This window comes from Myripristis murdjan, chromosome 11 (genome assembly GCF_902150065.1).
Source record: "Myripristis murdjan chromosome 11, fMyrMur1.1, whole genome shotgun sequence".
NCBI lineage: Eukaryota > Metazoa > Chordata > Actinopteri > Holocentriformes > Holocentridae > Myripristis > Myripristis murdjan.
This window is the reverse complement of record NC_043990.1, coordinates 12,133,492-12,153,312: the sequence shown is the minus strand read 5'-3', so window position 1 is coordinate 12,153,312 and position 19,821 is coordinate 12,133,492. Positions and strand designations below refer to the sequence as shown.

The following is a 19,821-nucleotide window of genomic DNA, read 5'->3' as shown; positions in this document are numbered from 1 at the left end:
TATTATTGTATATTAAACTAGAATTACTGCCTCACGGTTGTATGCCTGGCAAGTTCCAGTTTACACCCATGTCTGTTAATAATTTCCAGTGAGGAACATGCTGTCTTCACTTTGAGTGTTTCTGAGGACTGATAGAGAGCTTCATCACACGATGCAACAATAATTCACCGTAAGGTCGGTGTCAGCAGAACCAGTGAGCCTGTGATGGATGACCAGAGGAACAGGAGGCCCACTGTCCTGCTTATCATCCAGGGTGAGGATGTCAAGTCAAAATGCTGAGTTATGGCATTGAATACTGGCCAGAGAAGAGTTTTTGCAGACCATTATTTTACAGTGATGTTGATCTTTGACCTTTTGGACATAAAATGTCATCATTGTATCCTATTAGATGTTTGTGTGAAACTGTTAATAATTAGTGAATTAACCATTGAGTTATGGTCAAGTGTGTTTTGTGAGGTCACAGTGACCTTGATATTTGACTTCAAATCTAATTAGATCATCCTAGAGTCCAAGTGGACATTTGTGCCAAATTTGAAGAAAATCCCTCGAGGAGTTCCTGAGATATCACGTTCACAAGAAAAGGGCAGAAGGACAACCTGAAAAAATAATGCCTCTGGCCACAGCTGTCGCCGGCGCAGAGGCATAAAAATGTCTGTATAATAAGACATACTGCCAGTCACAGAATACTGCTCACAGTATTTGTTTAATTAAAAAAAGTTACATAACAGTTGCCGGGGCTCAGGACTACAGGCATGGCATGGTAACAGTTCTGACACAGCATTTTTTTTCTGTCAGTATCTACAAGATCTGTACTTGGGTTTTATACAAAATAAAAAAAGCAAGTTTACAGGCACATAGTTTAAAATATAAGATGCACTGAAACATTACATGATATACAATTTGAGGGGGAGTGGATATCAAAAACAATGCATTCAGCTGTCCTTACAAAGAGACGAGGAGAGGAAGTGGCACAGGAATGAGTTGGTCTACTTGTTCATCTAATGCGTCTTGCAGTTTGGAGAGCTCTCTCTTAAAATGAGTTTTGCATGTGGTGAATATGTGCATTCATACTTTGATCACATGGTACCAAGTCACATTCTTTAAACTGTAACAATGCATCCTGCTTTGAAATAAAATGATTTATAAATATCCAATGAATGCGTAATATTCTATATAACTATTATATATATTACTACAATCAATGAATATAGAACAGAGGCTGTTTTACACTCACAGGTAGCTACTTGATTCACACTATCAGGACACTGTTGAAGTGATGCTCTGGTAGACCACAACAGCTGAATAGTCAATACACAGCATCTCATCCAGTTATAACCAAATAACTATTCATCTGCAGAGAGGACCACTGGATAAAAACAGTCGCATCATGAAACTCATTTTAAGAACAAGGGAAGTCTAGTAGTAAGATGGTATAAAACACAGTTTCTAGTGCAATTTATAACTAATAAAATACTTCAGGACAGAGCATGCAACTATGGCAGACCACTGATGTTTACAACATCTACAGGCTGATCCGGCTATGGAGCCCCTTTTTGTAAGTTTGCCGATTCTTGAGAGGCCTAAACAGAGTCAACGATGCAAGCAAAGTTTAACATTTGTAAAGCAAAAAAGAACTTGTCGTCTGGAATGCTTGAGGCTGCTACGCTGTAGTTGGACACCAATAAATTGCTGGTAGAATCCGCAAATCACTACATTAGCAGTAGCTCTTAAAACATGTTGTTGCACAAACTGGGTGGATATACTACATGCTCCTGTTGGGTAATATCGTAGAAAATATGAGAACCTTTTTTCCCCTCAGTAATGGGACAGATGAACTGCTGAGTAGCATGGCTGTTTAAATTATCACTGGCATCTCATAATTGTCTACCATGATGCACCAGGAACCAGTGACAAAAAATTTAATAAATCAACCATGTTAGTCAGACTCCATTCTTCCCATTACTATTTGACATTAAGACTGAAACAAAAAAGTACACTGAAGTTTAAAAAAATATGCACCAGGACACACAAAATAATACACATCATATACAAAACAACAACAAACCCAAAACATAAAATTAAGTGTTTAAAAAAAACAAAAAACAAACAAACCAGTGTTGTGTTGACCAGATGCAGGGAGTAGGGAAGTGGGGTTTTTTTGGAATAGAAATACAAAGTGAAGTGGTAAGTTGCGTCTCCTAGATAATGTGGAAGCGAGGTCCGGGTGTGGCGATGATGTCGCTGTATGGCTCCTCCTGGACGAGCTCCACCGCCTGCTGCTTCTTCAGAACCAGGAAGCTGTAGAACTTGGCGGCTGCCTGCTTCTTGTTGTTGTTCCTGCACAGGTCCAGCAGGCTGACCGACTGGGCGCCCGTCTTGGCCATCACCCTCTGTGGCAGAGTGAGTGAGTGCAATGTTAAGTGTCAAAATTATGTATCTCCGGAACGGAACATCATCAAGACATGAGACCAGGACCAGTGTGTTCAGAGTCCCCCAGAACCCCAAGGTGGACCTGGTTCCTGGTCGTTAGGAGGTTTGGTTCCAGAGATACGGGCAAAAGTCAATTTGAGATATGTTAAAGTGTCACTTGGCCTACAATACCAGCTAAGTAGATATAAAAACAATAAACAGCTTTGTTCACAGTTCATTCTGTGTTGTTTGTACATGCTAAAATAATAGTAAAGTCCAATAAAAAAAAAAAAAACATACTAAAACTGTAATTATTATCATGTACATATTTTTTTGGATGGGAGGGGGCACTGGTGGCAAACATTGCTTCTTCTCTGTGATAAGAAAAAATCGATACCATGACAGCCCTAATGAACGTGGCATTATTTGGATTGTAGCCATGCTGTCCTGTCTGGTCATGTGACACACTTACCTGCAGACCATGGAGCATCTGCTGGGTTCTTTTGTTCCACCTTCTCTCCTCCTGATCCTGGTCTCCCCCCTGCGCCTCCTCCTCCTAACAGACAAACATAGTGATTAACACCGATGGCTAATATATACAAAAGGACCAAAGAATCAACCAAAGAATAAAAAAATGCCAAGCCTTTTTTTTTTTTTTTTGTATCCTGTAAAATCTACTGATTACTGTTCTGGCTACTGATTAGTAGAGATGAAATCATTGGCAAAGTTTCCATTACAGGTCTAAAAAGGGCTGGTAATTACTGCTGTTCAATGCTTGTTACTCATACATGGTGTTGCCCTTTACACTTGACAGGCTTCTTTGACAACGCTGTGGAAAAGCAGCTATTTAACAGTAACCCATTTTTAATCACGTAACTGCTCACGGTGAAGGCCTGTGCATTCCCTGGAAAATGGAGCAATATGAACATTCCTGCCTTTCTCAAGTGCAATTTGACAGCAGTTGTTCATGGACAGTAGAGTCACTCTCTCAGTTTTTAAGTGCCCTTGGGCAAGGCAATTAACCATCAACTGTTGCAGCAGTTCAATGGCAAACAGTATAAGAATGTACTTTGCAGCCCCATCAGTGAATGTGTATTTAACTGGGAGGGTGATTAAAAGAGCAAGTGTGCTGAGTTCACTTCTCCTGAATAAATACATGTTAAAATAATAAAACAAATATGTACTGTACAGGTTTTTGAGTGCATCAGCCTCACCTCTTCATCGGAGTCATCATCATTCTTCTTCTCCTTGTTCTTGTCACCAAGCAGGTCTAGCTCTATCAGCTGGCTGATGTTGGTAGTGGTTTCCTCTGGAGGCAGTTCCACATTGGACACCTCTAGCTGCTGAGACACACCAGAGGGACGTGGCGGCGGCTGCTGCTGGTCCAGGGTACCCATCTGGAGGGAGCGAGAGCACAAGTGATGTTGAAAGAGGAAACGAGTGAGAGAGAGAGAGAGTGAGAGAGAGAGAGAGAGAGAGAGAGAGAGAGAGTGTATGGGTAGCAGCAGTACAAAAGGAGTAATCAACAGAAGAGAGTGTTACAAGTATATAGATTCAGGAAAAGTGTGAGAGTGAAGAGAGTGGCCAGAGCTCTGACGTCAACATATGGAGTATCGGAGGCAGAATAGTCTTAGGTGTGTAAAGATGGGTTCATCTGCTTCACTATGTACAGAGTCTACTGCAAGGGGAGTAGCTGTACTCACAGGCAGGGCTGGCTCTGTGTCCTGGGCTTTGCGTTTGAGTCCGCGCTGGGAAGATGGAGGGGGCATGACGGACTCGTCCAGCGTGGTCCTGCTGCCCTCCATGGCTGAAGCCTGCAGAACGCTGGGCTCCTCCATGATGGTCTGGTCTGTAGGGGGTATGGACATATTAGAGAAACTGCCACGGGCTAAATAATTGGTTTGTATGCCTAGAAACAGTTGTCTGGTTTAAACCCCTGCCTCAAGAATCACGTGTGCCCCCACCAGCCAGGGATAAAATCCTGAGCTTTCCCTCCTATGTCCTCCCTGTATTTCTTCCCTTATTTCTCACTGAGTAAGAATACCCACAGGGAGCCGATTTTTAGAATTGAGTCTAAGGAAATTCCATTATACACCACGACTTGTTCCAAAAATTAATTCCTTGTACATACTCTCACTTGTTGAGTAGCTGAAACCAAAGCATTTTACTCTTACGCTTGTATAGGATTTAACCAAGACTCTCGAATCTATCCCCGTCAGGAATCAATTTCTCAAAATTCCTTCCTTCCTTGACATTCATTAACCAGTACAAACCTGTCCCCTCCACTTCCCCAGACCATACAGACTGGTGCTGCTTTCCATGTCAGCAGATTTTGCATTCATTCCCTCATTTCTACCTACCACCTAAACACACCATAAACTCAACTAATCATAATTCAAGTATTAAAACAAGACAATCATACTGAAAGTCAAACAATATGGTCATTCCTGATAGTGGTACCATTTCTGTGATGAACTATTTATCTCAGAAATAAAATTAAAGCCTAGGATACACGTGTAAATCTTACCAATGATGTCTCTCTGCTGATGGGTCATGGTCTCCTCTCGGGGCACCTCAGGATTCTCCAAATCCTTGAGGAACTCATCCAGACTGTCAGCCTCACCACCCTTCCTCCTCTTCCTCAGCTCGTCGGGTACCAGTGGTGTCAAACACCTTGTGAACATCTAGAGAGAAAAACAAGAGCGAGAGAGAAAGAAATACGATCATTATTTGAATTTGTAGTGCTTTGTTATAGGTATACATTCCTGCCAGTAAAGTCCAATGAATTTAACTGTAAACTGAAAGGGGGGCTGATTTTAGGGCAAAATCATCAGTAAATTGCTGGGGAGGGAAAATGTTTACAATGATGTCTGTTTTACATTATGATGATCATAACTGGAAGACATTACTCCCCCTCCTTTTCATCTATTGCTCTCTGTTACCTTGAGCAGCCTGGCATTCCAGAGAGGCTGAGCAGGCAGAGAGAAGAGCTTCTCCACTCCTCCAGTCTCCTTCCACATCATCAGCTTCTTGGTGGGAGGTGCCAGGTCCAGAGTGGTGACAATGTCTGAATAGTCAGACAGCTGGGCGCGGATGGTCTTACTGTCCAGCTCCTTCACGCTGTCCACAATCAGCTTCCTTTTACGCTTCGCCTTGGTCTCCTTTACTGCATGAGATAAAAGGACAAGGAGACGAAATCAGCACAGCAAATCAAAACAGCTCTGATACTGATAGTACAGCAAGAGCGTTTCTGAATAAAAACATGGTCTCAACATAATTCCCATTCCATACTCACATGCCTCAGTTTTTTAAAACCGGAAACTGACCAACTAATATTTAGTGGTGTGTGGTGATAGTGAATTTCCAGGCATTTATATACTTAATCTTTTTCCCCAAGACTTTTAAAGCCCTCAATACTGTCAACAAAACAAAATCTTAACACTCTCAAAAACTGTACAAATGTCCTTTATCTAACATCTCTGCCAAAAGAGCAAAGGGGCATGCTGACAATGTTTTAAATTTGCCAAGGTTCCCAATTTAATAATCACTGATTATGTTCACATGCAGAATGCAAATGGATTGTCAACTGAATTTAAATTAACAGGTAGAATGCATAATCATGATGGCATTCGCTATTTAAGCATGTGAGAAAAAACAAATCCCTTTGAAGATTTCAATTGTTTGCGGCCAAAGTGCTACTCAGATCCAGTTGAGGTGAGGTGATCATACATGTAATCATAGAGCTGCGTCCAAGGTTGTGATCATGAATGCAAGAAGCAGGACAAGGGCACTGGGAACAAGGGAACTGTTAAGCAACAACAAAGGCTGAACAACAAATTATGGAAACTGCAGTGATCTAGGAATATCGAAGTTTTCTACTGGTCCAAATCACCTGAAATCTCTAGTTTGAAAAAGCCCTGACAAGTTCCACCTGACTGACACTAACGTACCTGTGATATCAATAGGCTCCAGGGCAAAGGCTTCCTCCTCGTTGTGTACCAGGGTGGTCTGTTCTGTCTGGTCAGCCATGGCAGGCAGGGGTTCTGTGGGACCTGAGTCTGGGCTGTCTGGGGCTCCTGCTATTAATAGTACATGAACACACACACACACACACACACACACACACACACAGTATTTCAGTCTGGGGCCAGTTGAAGTAGGTGTTGTGACATAAAAAATGACTTCTATCAAGATATATGGACACTGTATTTTCAACTGTTTATTATGTAACCATCTGCAACACAAAACAACAAAAAGCGGCATCTATTCAGGTTCTAGTGTTATTTTGTGAAAATTTACCTGAGAGAGCATCAAAATCGTCATCATCGTCACCGTGGTCCTGGGGCATCATCACACTCTCTGTGATGGCAGGAGGGTCGTCAAAGATGCCACCTCCGTCCTCGTTGCTCAGCAGCTTGTCCACTATTCAAAAAATGTAGGTACTACTGTTAAGATGTTCTAGACAAGAGCTTCATTTACATGCCTGAAATTGAAATATACATGTGGTGTAAGGAGGGCTGCACATCGAGTACTGGATCCATAGTGCAAGTTCGTTCACTGTACACAAAAGAGATGCACTTCTCAAAAAAGCTCCCTGTTTAAGGTTGTTAAAAAATTTATTTCCAGCGGCTGTAATGACGCAATACAGCCTCCTCACACACAACATAAACCATGGGAACATGCTACAGAGGACGATGCACTGACAATAACGCATTCAGACCAAGTTCCTGTCCAAAGCCAGCTATGGCACGTTTGAACCACTATTTAGACGAAACATGCTTCAACAAGAACAAATGCAACTGTAAAATGTTGAGCACTCCACACTCTCCAAAAACAAACTATGTTTATTCATTACTAAAGTTAAAGTGTGTGTTCTTTGGCTAAAATATTGACTAACAAACTAACAAAATAACACTAACTGGAATAATCTCATTCAATGCCTCCTTACCCAGCATCCCTCCCTCGCTGCTCTCCATGGGGTTGTCTCCGAAGTCATCCTTGTACTGATCATCGTATTCCAGGTGATTGGACTTGTCGGCCATCTGGTTAGCTCCGCCCTCAGCCTCGAGCAGCAAGTTAGAAGCTGATGCACCCATGATGTCCACCTCAAATGCACTTTCCTCCCGCATCATCTCCCGGTCGTCCATTCCAAAGTCAGCTGTACAAAAGAATTCATTATTTCTATACTGCTCAAATAGTAAATGTGTAGAGTGTGAACTATAACAACCACAAAAATGAAAACTGTCTAAAAAGTGCGAGAAGAGTGCCTGTAATGGGAAGGTCATCGGTTCAAATCTGTATACTGATGGACACTATTTATGCAGAGAATGTCTGATGCTCTCTTCCCTTAAAAACTACAATTATCCATGTTTTACACAAAGCCTTTATCCCCACATCCTCTAACACAGTTGTGAATCAGAGAAAATAAAATGGTAATACATGGTAGCTCCTAGGGTTCAGTGTCTAAATGCATTACTGTGCAGAAGAAGAAAACACAAAATTAAGATGCCTACCGAAGTCATTCTCCTGCAGCAGATTGAGATTGCCCACCTCCTCTCTCATGGTGATCTCCTCCACTCTGCTCTGGTTCAGAGTGAACTGCTGGGCCACATCAATGTCACTGTGAAAAAACACACCACAGGTTTGGTTTAATACTATATTTATATTAGATTTAGGGTACTTTGCCTGAAATGTATCCTAATCTTAGCTGGAGCTGTGGCAGACTGAGGGGTAAGACACACGCAATCAGCACCAGAGAAGACTAGGCACAAAGATAAAGATGCTGTCACAGGGAAAAAACATACACCGTTGGATACTTCTGCAGGACTATGCGAAGGTGCAGGTGTGTCACTACACCGTCCATCTGTCTGCCTGCTTGGTCTGTTCACCAGCTACACTACTGGCCACCACAGACTGACGCAGAGTTGCACTGCAGCAAAAGTTGACTCTGGCTTCTCTGCTAGACACCACTGTGTGTTTTTGCAGAATCCCCTATAAAACACACTGCTGCAGCCAAAACACACTCCTGCCTTTTAAAATGAATGAGATTCTTTGCAGTTTTGCCACAATCCCTGATCCCATCTGCATGCAGTCTTAGATTTCTCCTAAATTTCCCAGAATGACTTGCGACCAATGGCAAGAGAACAATTGTGAGTTTGATGCATTCAGCTTTGGGCTATGTACAGCCAGAGAGAGCAGCAGCAATAGTAACAGCGGAGCCATTAATTTTTCCAGCTGAGATAAGCAAGAGTCATTCCCCTTTCTCAAAATGCAGCATGTCGTGTGGCTGCATTGAATTCTCATCTACTGAGGCTGGCGTCCACCGGGAAATCAGTGTCTCTGCCTCTCCCTGTATGACTGCTGAATGTCAGTGCAAAAGGGCAGGTGCACAAAGAAGCCCCTGTTCGCTGACTCTGTGGAACTGACACAAAAACCTGATGTTTACTGTTGATGTTTTAGATAAACGACCACTTTTCTGCTAACTCCAGGCTTACCAAGCTGTCAAAACTGATTAAAAAACATTAAACACACTACAGATTCATGTTTACTATTCCATTTTACTCTGCAGGGAAGACAAAATACGATGAACACAATGGAAAATAAATATTACAATTGGAAAATCAATAGTTATAATTTTTTTTTTTTTTTTTTTTTTTTTTTTACTGAGATTGACAAAACTCTATGACTTGCTCCAAGAATTTATTAAATACACTGCGTTCCCTGTGTGGAGCAGATTTTTCAAAATTACATGATTTTCTAGAAATCCTGTGATCAGTGTGAATCGTGACACTCCATTGTAGCTGAAATGGAAATCATTCACTGTGCCACATAATCTACAACGGGGCAGTTACACACAGGATTAAGAAAAATACACCCAAACAAAACAAGGGCCCAGAAATAGAAGATACTAATTCAAGTGAACTAGGTTGGATGTTTCGTTTAATCCAGTGTTATGCTAAATACAAAAACATTTGTCCCCATGTCCTCACAAACAACAATATTAAAAGCAGCATAGCGGAAAGACATGCTCACATATGTAGAAATAGACAAGTAGCAACTTACTCTAGGTCTGGTAGCGGCTGATCAAAATCGTGAAACTCCTCAGGTAGTGTGATGGCATTGTATGCTGCTTCTCTGTTCTCCTCTGGCAGATCCACCACACCTGAAACACCACAGGGAGGGGGGACGGGAGAGGTTATGCTCTAGTCCTCCAATGCTCACACACATAATCCCAGACAAAATCTGTTACGTGATATCACAGGCAGCAGTGCTGACTCAGGCTCAGTTCATGATATTACACTGAAATCCTAAATAGGAGTGCGGAAAGAGAATATAAAGGGCCTAATTCAGAAAATGGAAGGGTACATTTGCAACAACAATTTTGCAACAATGTTAACTAAAAGATTTAGGAAAAGTGAAGACTGCATACATTAGAAATCTATAACCTACACTGATGTTTGTCTTTATATATTAATAAATGTTTAGTTACAGACTTAGTTCAATCTCCTACCAATAAAGATTTGAGATAATAACTAGATGAGAGGATCCTGTCACTCCTAAAATCATTTTTGGCCTAAGCCAGCCTTGACTAGTCACATTTTGTCTCCTACCTGGTCTAAAGGCCATCTTGATCTTGATGAAGGCCTCATTACAGTCAGCCAGCAGGTATTTGGCCTTCCTGTGGTAGATCCTCACCACCCCAAGGAGCAGATGACCTGATGTACGCAGCGCCATTTTCACCTGGGAAAAATAAGACAAAAAGGCATCCCTAAATTATTACTGAACACACTTGGTTCTGTGTATCATATACATATGAAATCATGATGCCATTTCAAAACAGATTCAGGGTGTATGTTCTTGTGACAAAACCCATTTGATGCAGAACATAAAGCAGTACAGTCAATCATATATGTGAAAAGTATCATTTGACATCATGAGATGTGCACCAGCACCGCCTGAATAACAATGTGAATGTCATGCTGATGATACACAGCTTTATTTGCATGTAAACCCTAAAAATAAAAGCAATGTTGATATGTCAAAACTTAAGCAAGAACAAGTCAAACACCTTAAGCCTCAAAACACTCCACTCTAGATAAATTTGAAGTTGTTAGATTTGATTTGCTGAAGCAAACTTTACAGCTTGACAACGTGACAACTGCTACTGTATCCTGTATTTACCTGTAATAAACTAATAACCAATACCAAACATGATACTAGAACATTACAGTATTTCAACTATGCCTCAGATTTTGTGTGCTGACCCAAGATGACTAGTCAGGTCAGCTGAATATACATGGACACTATGACCTTATAGGGCATCTAATCCAAGAGCAACACCTATACTCATAAATCATTTTAAAAATTATAAGGACAACAGGAAGCTGTAAGAGTGAAACCTTGAAAAGTACCTTAGGTGAGATTATGCTCTCCACACTGCTCTCCAGATTGCACTCAAACACATGAGCCTTGGTCAGCTTCTTGTCCCAGTGGGCCGCCAGCCAGATTTTAGCCAGCGGCCCACGTTTGCTGAGGACAAAGTGGGCATAAAACATTGTCCCGGCTCCTTCTCACAACAAGGGAAAGGGGAAGGGGGGCTGCCAAGCCTGGATGGAGGAAACATCAGACAGGTGGGGAGGAGAAAAAAACATATGATTCAAATTACAACCTTGAAACGTGGGAACAAAGCATGACACATGAAAGGACACCTTTATTGTGTTGCCTGAGCCATTGAGTGCAGGCTCTTTCAAGATGCAAACAATGTTCTCTAAATGGGAATTATGACAGAGGTTTATAACAGGATGCAGGGTGAATTAATGAGGGCTTTCCTAAAAATCAGTGAAATGCAAGTGGAAGGGGGCGGGGGCCTCACATACATAAATGCCCCATGTTGCATTTGACTGCATTAGCCACAAGCAGACAAATAATTGCAGTGTTTCTATTATGTGTGTTCGGCCAAACACAGATGCCAAACTTCTTATTATCACCGAAAAGCACCATAACTCCATCGTCTACTAATAAAGCACACCAACGTTTCTGAATAGCAATTTTTCTGACGTTCACGTCATTCAAATGCACCATACAGCCGGTTAGCATAACGTTAGCCCGTTTGGTGGTAAACTTTAACGACTAAGCACGCCGGTTTTGAATTTACAAGCAAAACAACGTGTAAACTGCAGTGTAGACGATCTTATTAAAAGAATACATCCGCTTGAATCACAACAGGTGATGATGCAGATGCCACTCAGCCTTGTTGTGTGACAAGCTAGCTAACGTTAGCTGCTGGTTAGCGTCAGTTGGCTAACGTTAGCACTGTCAGTTACAAAAATGAGCTCTGCGAGGCATGGCGATTTTAGCCGGGAGACACAGAAATGTATTTGAGTGATAATTCAACATCCTAAAAATGAACCGCATGTCCATTTCTTCCACATAGGGACTCACCAGTTACCCCTAGTGTGCTTTTCCCGTTTTGGCGGCCGTAGTGTTGCTAGTGGTAGCTGTTTTTCCCACCCCTCCTCCTACTAAAACAAACAAGATGGCGCCTCTCCCCCTGTCGTCTCTTCCGCCCGCCCAAAGCAGCAGTTTGAATCCACAGGATGTTGCTGCCGGTCAGCTGGGCCACCGCTGCTGGACAGTTCATCCTCTGAAATTTTGATAATGTCAACAACCACCAACATGGACGACTGAACCGTATTCCTGCATGTAATTTTACTGTGCTGTTTCGCAGGTTCATATCAAGGTGAACAGATTTTTGGGAGCAAATCCAGGGATATTTCCATAATCGGACAGAAATGATGCATCCCTAAAATCATGTTTGGGAGAAATAAAGTATTACCTTGGCTGTATCTGGTCCAGGTTGCATTGAAATCACTGATGTGCAATGTACTAGAATAAGAGCATTGTCCTGCAATTCAGTATCAACAATGGAGTTCACTTGTCATGTTTTAGCAGGGTTTTTTTTATTGCTTTCTTATGTCCTCATTTACAAATTGCACACATATGCATATTATGTGGAGGTGCATGGGTCATTCCCTTGTGTTATTCTCTGTCCATAACCTGATACTGAATGTGAGATTTTTTTTCTAACCTTTAAGATACTTAGGGGGAAAACCATGAGAAATCCAAATCCAAGGAGTTCACCACAGTTAATCAGCTTCAAGACAATGGTCCTTGACAGTTTACAAATCGAGAACAAATGCCCCACAACTTTATTGTGCTCAAAATAATAAGAGGAATGACTCCATTGAAGATATGGCACTCTTTGAACTTGTCATTTCCCTTTCTGCCTCAGCTGTCTGAGTAGCTTTGACGCCCCTCTGTGAGCAGTCTTGATCCCACACCAGGTCGACTTTTACAGTTAGTGTGTAAAAGAAAATCTCTAGTTGTCACCCCTTTTCTCTATCAGTGACTAACAAAAATCACTTCCCCTGAAGGACTTCCACTGACTAAATTGTATGAAGTTGAGATATCTTTATAATTATAATAAATCTCACACTTAACAACACATGAAAACGGTCCACTCAGGCTTACACCAACACACACTCTCTCTTACACAGCACACAAATAGGAAAACTGACCAAAAGCCCTGAAGTCCATCCTTAACATCTGTTGTACACTGGCATCCGGTCTGTTCCAGTGTCTGAATGTGATTCCATGTAATCATGCTCTCCACAGCGGGTTTCATCTGAGGATGTTGTAATCATTAAAAAAAAAAAAAAAAAAAGACTTGTTTAGCATGATGTAACTGTGGACACATTCCATTCCCTCAGTGCTCTATTCTCTTCACACATGCAGACAAGCAATTTTTTTTTAATGAAGTTCAGCCTGTGCTGTTTTGCCAGAGCTTTCACTCCAGGAGCTCTGTCTCTGTGGTCCAGCTCACTAAATAAAAGTGAACTGATATGTCTCTCTCCTTTTAAGGAAATAATATTAATTATAAAAAAAAACAAAACAAAACAAACAAACAAAAAAAAAAAACAGTAAGTCAATCTTTGAAGAGACAGCCTTTGTAGCAGTCTTCTCTTACCTGTGTGTTTTATTCTATTTCAAAATGTATACTACATGATTATATGAGTATAAAGTAAAAACTATAACATGTCACATAAGATACTGGAAGTTGAGGAACAACACAATGCACCACAATGTTAGGACTATGATTTTTTTCATATATATATATATATATATATATTTTTTTTTTTTTTTTTTTTTTTTCCAGCTATATTCTTGATAGACTAAGCTTTAGTCAGTCACTGAGAATTAACAGCTCTTTGTTGCATGCACCTTGTAAAGCACCTTGTGAACATTGTTTGTGGAAAGGTGCCTTATAATTAAAGTTTACTAGTATCACTACAAAAGCTCTACAAGCCTGTCAGCTGATCCTCTGCAACTGCCACCAGGAGGCAGCAAAGTCTGCTAAGTGGTAATGCAGCGTACAGATGCTGGGCATCATCTTCAGTCCTCTGCAACAGGAGGAAATCTCTTAGAAGTACTGGAGGGTAAATTAACTCAGCTACCTCACAACACAGATTATCAAGCTGTTAGAGAAATTAGTGGTCTGAATTCACTGAAAGAAGAAGGCATAGGATCAGATTAATGTACTTTAACATGTGGTCATAAAAATGTTAAATGTATTAATATTTGTTTGCTTTATGGTGATCAACAACTGGATAGTTCCTGGTTTACCTATACCTTTTGATTCAACAACACACAGCTGGATAAAATTAAGTTAGAGAAAGTGCATAAAGTGGTGTGGCTTTGCTAAGTAAGTCAGTCAGTCTGTCATTTACAAATTTTTCACACACATTCACTGCTGCACATTTTAGTCATATGGCAAAAGGTATAGCATCTCTCTGTGCACCTTCCTGCACCTGTTGAAGTCTGTGTGTTTAGCTGCTCATTTGTCTGATATGACATGTGCTGGTTATTGTCACCACATGTCATCCCGCTTCCTTGACCTTCAAGACTGAAGGCGATATCCCTCCAGCCTCTTCTCATGCTCCACAGAGCGCTGCACAAATGGAGTCATAGCTCAGGCCGTATGAGCCCTGCCCCTGACTTCTCTCTCCCGCTCTGTCACACTCATCCATCTTCGCAGGTCACAGCATGACAGGGTTGCCGATCAAAGCCATTCATTTAATGGTCAATGTGTGGATGAGGAGTGTGTTGCAAAATTAACTGAGGGTTTTTTATTCCATTTTTTTTTTTTTTTATTTTACCGAGGCAGCAGCCAAGCAATGTAGTGCAGGAAATCTCTCTCTCTCTCTCTCTCTCTCTCTCTCTCTCTCTCTCTCTCTCTCTCTCTCTCCCTCTCTCTCTCTCTCTCTCTCCCTCTCTCTCTCTCTCTCTCTCTTTGGCTTTGGGCAATGCTTCATATGACACAGCAGCATTGAAGTGAACCAAAAGGATTACCTTGGGAAAATGCTTTGCTTTGTAAATTGAAAGAACTGACTCTGATGTCACCTCTCAGTGTGCCCACACTATTCTCACACCCAGGCCCATATGTCAGGAAGGAAAACACACTAGACCTCTGTCTCATCTCCACAGAGAAGTCAGGCAAAAGCTGCATACCCTGTGCCAAAATCAGCCCAGAAACCCCACAGGGAATGGACTTAACTTGGGCACAAAAGGCCTGGTTATATTTCACCGTTGGATGGCCTTTGTGTCTGTGAATCAGCTAACACTGAGGCTGTGTCTCGCTCCTCATCCAACCTGTCCATCTCCTAAGCTGACAAGCAGGTCTTATTTAGGGAGAAGTGCTAAAAGGTCTACTGGGGGTTGATGGATTTTGTGTGCACAGGACATGCAAACTCACACACACACACACACACACACACACACACACACACATATACAGATGCACAGGTTTACACATGGGCACTTTGTCCAACTGAGAGCTCACTCACGCCACATTTCTCACACTAGAGTTGTATGGGGGCGGATTGACCGAGAGCGAGAGAGAAAAAGAAGAAAAAAGAGGGAGGAGGGTGTGGTGATGGTGGTGGCTGGGGTGGGGGGTCTTTTCAGTGCTTTTTGGAGGCAACAATAGTCTTTGTCCAAGATCTTCCACCATTCTTATTAGGGTTACCAAAAGAGAGGAGGGCGGGGGAACGTGCAGGCGGAGGGCTACTTCTCCATAGTAACAATGACAAAACAGGCCAGCTCCACGCCAGGCAGGCAAAAGGGATGAGTGAGGCTGCTGAGCAGAGGCACACAAACTTATGCCGTGAAGGAGTCCTGTTCACATAGGAAAAGGGCAACAAGAAGGAAGAAAGGAAGACAGAAAAAGAAAAAGAACAGAAAATCCCGTGGAGTCAAAAAACAGAGGAAGAAAAAGAAGCAGAGGAGATCCCCAAAAGCTGATGAAACTGCTTCTTCCAGCCTGTCACACAAGGTGCTCACTCTGCAAGAGGAGGCAGCTTTGAAACGGGCGCACGCACACACCCTCTTGCACAACCAAAATCTCACACACTCACTCTTGGAGCTGCCCCCCTCCCTCTTAGAAGGCAGCATGGACCGGGACAGCCACAGCGAGGACACGTTGTCAACTTTGGTTCTGGAGAACATTAAAGACAAACTGATTCATGCCTTCAGGGCGACAGGGGAGTCTCGGAAAGAGCTTCAAGACTCTGGCTCTGCTGTCCGCCCAGCCAGCATTGGCAGGAGTTACCAAGCCAACGAAGAGCTGCGGAGAGCAAAGATAGACGGAGCAATAACCTGGCTGAGGTCTGAACTGGTAAGTTTTTCTCTGCTGTGAGAAAAGTTAACCACTGGCAGGCAGGTTTTGCTATAGTTTTTATGCTTTTTGCACTTCTATGTACTTTCAAAAGTTGTTAAGTTGTTTGTATTGGTCCAGAAAAAGCCCTGGGATATCTATTGTTGAAGATTAATGCATGAAAAGATTGCTCATCTGCTCTTTTGTCATGCGTGGCCTTGTGGCTCTGTGACTAAGCATGTACAATAGAGCTTCTGACACACTGATCTGATTCTTTCATTGATGCCTTGCAGCTGGAGATGCGCTCGCAGGACCGTCAGCTGGCTCAGACTCTACTGGGGCTTAACACAGAGATCCAAAGACTGAGGAGGGAGAGCTATGGGGGTCTGGAAGTAGAGGGGGATGATCAGCAGTGAGTAGCCTCAGCAGAGTGCACCCTCTCTGGGGAAGGCTTCAGGGCAAGAGAGCTGCAGAGAGAGCAGCAAGAAGAATGAGCTAATGCTGGAGACCATGGAGAGCAAACACTGGCTCTGCTGATGTGCAACAGAAACCCTGTCAGGTGGAATAATTTCGCTGTAAAGGTCACTGGGATTGCATGACTGATGAGGGCATTCACCCCGTCTTTGACTTGATTAAATAGCTCATTGTAATTGACTGTGACTCGTGGTGAAAACATGACACCAGTTGCATGTAAATATCCCGGCTTGAGGAAAGAGAGAGATAAATTGGAATTGGGTCATCTAATGTTGACCATTTTTTGTCTTTTTTAACAAGGCTGAGAAACATATGACCATAATAAAAAACAAACTACAATGTCCCTTCAGAATAAAGACATTCAGCTTTATTGACTATAGGTTTATACTCAAGATTCCAACTGTATATTTGAAATTTTGAATGGAAATTAAAAAAAGAAAAGAAAAAAGAAATTCAATCAGTTTATTGCCACAATGATTCCAGTTTTGTGATATGACAAAAATAAAAAAAAGTATATCCATGCTGTTTTCATGTCTTTTTTATTGTGTTGGCATACTGTAACATTGCAGTACCTGTTTCAAAACGTGACCTGGAGCTGGAAAGTCAGGCGTGGTTAATAAATACAACCATCACTCTCAACCATCCCAAACAGTTTCTAGCTTATTCAGATGTTACACTAATCCAGTAATTGTGAGCACCGCTGTGTCTTCAAGTATTAACAAAGTCACTGAACAGAGATTCCCCCTGCCTTGAGAGATGTTTAGGTTCTCAGACAGGATTGAAATCAGACAAAATGCAGTCGTTTAATCAGTAGTAGTGGAAGTAACCAGCATGCAAAAAGTTGCAGTGAAGTTAAGGCTGTAAGGCTGAATCCATTTTGTGTAAACACTTACAATGGAAAAAGATCAAGTGAGCTTTCTCCAGACACAAAGCACTATGCGGACTCTGGCAGGTTCACTCATTTCACTGAGTTATTATATACAGTTATGATGACACTTATAACTCACATTTTTGTACAGTATTAGGAAATCAGCTCATCAGATTTAGAGAAATGGTGGTGGCATCCATGTTTGAGTGCCTTCTCATTTGTTTACACAGAAAAAAAAAGTTTTTCTTTATCTATCACTCACACACAATACTACACAAAGGCACCAATAACAGCCTTTAGGTCGTTCTATAATACAGGACATATGCTATCCACTGTCATACAACTCACATGCTATCTTAAAGTAATAGCAGCCTTTCTGAAATCGTCATGTTACAGTTACACCTTTGTAATGAAAATTGAAATAATAATGAATTAATTGTCTAGTGATGATTTTGTTAGAATAACATTTTTGTTTGAGGATGTAAATGGACGTACCTTTAACTACACATGACGGCTGAGTGTGTGTAATTGGTGTAAGTATAACCAACTAGCTACTCAGTATATTACCATTAACAGCACATCACCATGCTAGGATCATGGTGAGTTTACATGACCTCACTGTTTACAAGCTGAAAGTCTCCTCAACTCCACCCATCCTCTCCTCTTCCCTCTCTCTGAAAAGAAGTGAGAGGTGGAAATTAGGAGGAGAGTTTATTTATCTTGGCTCTCTTGTAATTGTGTAGGATTGTACAGAGTGCATGAGTTGAGGAGAAACTTACAAAGTTTAATTCATTTTTTTTTTTTAAGGCACAGAGCTTCTCCTGCTGAACGCCCTCTTGCCCAAAGCCCCCGAGGCGATGGGAGGCGTCCTCAGGCAGGAAATGGGAAAGCCCACCTCCCCTGAACTGGAGTAGAGGCTGCCGCTTCCTCGGTCGCTCTCAGAGTCCCAGCAGCTGCCCTCCTCCTCTCCCTCCTCCTCTTCCTCTTCCTCCTCGTCTTCCTCCTCAGACAACCCCTGCTTCAGTTCTTGGATGCCAGAGTGAAGCTCCATCAGCTGCCGGATCAGAGCCTGGTCCTGGGAGCGCATCTCCATCTGCAGACACAGGATGCATCTCGGTTTATTCACCCGTTTAACTACATGTGACGGCTGTTTAGGTGCATTTAGGATAAGTACTCACTGTGGGCCAGTATCCAGTAACATCAGAAATCACAATATATGTAAGTTGTAACAAATTGAAACCAATTACAGTTGTCAAATCTGAAAAAATGTGCAATCTATATGCCATGTGCTAAGTTCAGATTTTGTATTGCACCATTTTAATAGGGAGAGTCGGTGTTGTGTTAAATGATGAATTATAAGTCTAATTTAAATCTCTATAGGCAGAACATCAGTTACATGAATATATGCAAAGAAGAAAAAATGATGCTATGGAAAGTTGCATTGTGCCCATACAAATAAAATAATAAACTAAACAGAACTAAGACTTTCTTGGAGGATGGTGGTAATGTCAATTATCATGATATATGAATGGGACAATATCTCGATATTAAATTCTGGATATTGCCCAAGCCTAATTTATACACAGGTGGACGGATAAACAGAGACAGATGACACCACACGTCACGTGATGCAGGAAACAAAAGCGCTCGGTGGAGATAAAAGTGGACTTTGACAAAAGTCTCCTTCTTGATTAAACTGAGCGGGTTCATGTCCTCACCATGCGCCATTCCAGCCATTTCATTCGAACGCTGCCTTCATTCAGATGCAAATGCCTTCTCTGTTGTCCTCTTTCTTCCTATTTTATGAGAGGCTGTCTAATTGCTCGCTTTGTAAAATAGAATATTCAGAATTCCACCAACTCCTGCGTCCAAGTTTGTCCTAAGGAGTGAGGAATGTCCCAAACAAAAAAAACTTCTTGGCCCAATCTGCATTTCTTTTCTCTGTTAATTACAGCACCAGGCTGAGACTGGGCTGCAGCTGAAAGATGCTGATTTTTTTTCACCGCCTTTGTAAAACACATGGAAGAATGAGAGAAGAAACATGAACTTTCCTTTGAGGGAAGGTAGACATGTGGGCTTCCTGGGGGTTCACCTCCCCATCCCCAACCCCCTGACCTTTCCCAATAATGTGCGAGACAGTGTGAGTGCATATGTGTGTGTATCTAGCTGTGCCTGAGCCCTTTATTTGGCTGAATTATCCTGACTACAGAGTCTAAATCGTGGGGATTTGTGTGGATTGCACAGCTCACTAACCAACTTCTTGTTCCTTCCTGTTTTCTTCTTCTTCTTTGGGAATCAATGAATACAGCGCCTTGGGACTTGATTAGAGGTGATGGTGGCATTTGGTAGAGGTTACCTC

The 19,821-nt window shown here is 41.9% G+C and overlaps 1 protein-coding gene across 2 annotated transcripts; it reads right to left on the bottom strand.

The window, feature by feature from the left end:
* Window positions 1-684: 684 nt before the first annotated feature.
* On the bottom strand, window positions 685-11,974 carry LOC115367330 (double-strand-break repair protein rad21 homolog A-like). 2 transcript variants are annotated; one of them, XM_030063005.1, is made up of 14 exons: window positions 11,851-11,974; window positions 10,821-11,015; window positions 10,020-10,149; window positions 9,472-9,571; window positions 7,923-8,029; window positions 7,358-7,567; window positions 6,709-6,831; window positions 6,360-6,488; window positions 5,352-5,575; window positions 4,937-5,093; window positions 4,113-4,258; window positions 3,624-3,806; window positions 2,882-2,965; window positions 685-2,390 (listed from the first exon to the last, which is right to left on the bottom strand). In XM_030063005.1, exons 2-14 carry the CDS (start codon window positions 10,962-10,964, stop codon window positions 2,199-2,201), a joined length of 1,929 nt encoding a protein of 642 aa, XP_029918865.1. In that variant the 5' UTR covers window positions 10,965-11,015; window positions 11,851-11,974; the 3' UTR covers window positions 685-2,198. The 2 variants fall into 2 exon arrangements, with proteins under 2 accessions (XP_029918865.1, XP_029918866.1); XM_030063006.1 differs by having other exon boundaries at window positions 6,360-6,485.
* Between the last annotated feature and the right edge of the window lie 7,847 nt (window positions 11,975-19,821).

What these genes read in the sequence shown, in the direction of transcription:
- LOC115367330 (XM_030063005.1), bottom strand. Translation starts at nt 10,964, where the DNA reads ATGTTTTATGCCCACTTTGTCCTCAGCAAACGTGGGCCGCTGGCTAAA. An exon ending in CAGCCGCTACCAGACCTAGA is followed by an intron (nt 8,030 to 9,471) that starts GTAAGTTGCTAC and finishes GTTTTTTCACAG; the next exon opens with TGACATTGATGTGGCCCAGC. An exon ending in AGATGCTCCATGGTCTGCAG is followed by an intron (nt 2,391 to 2,881) that starts GTAAGTGTGTCA and finishes ACTCTGCCACAG; the next exon opens with AGGGTGATGGCCAAGACGGG.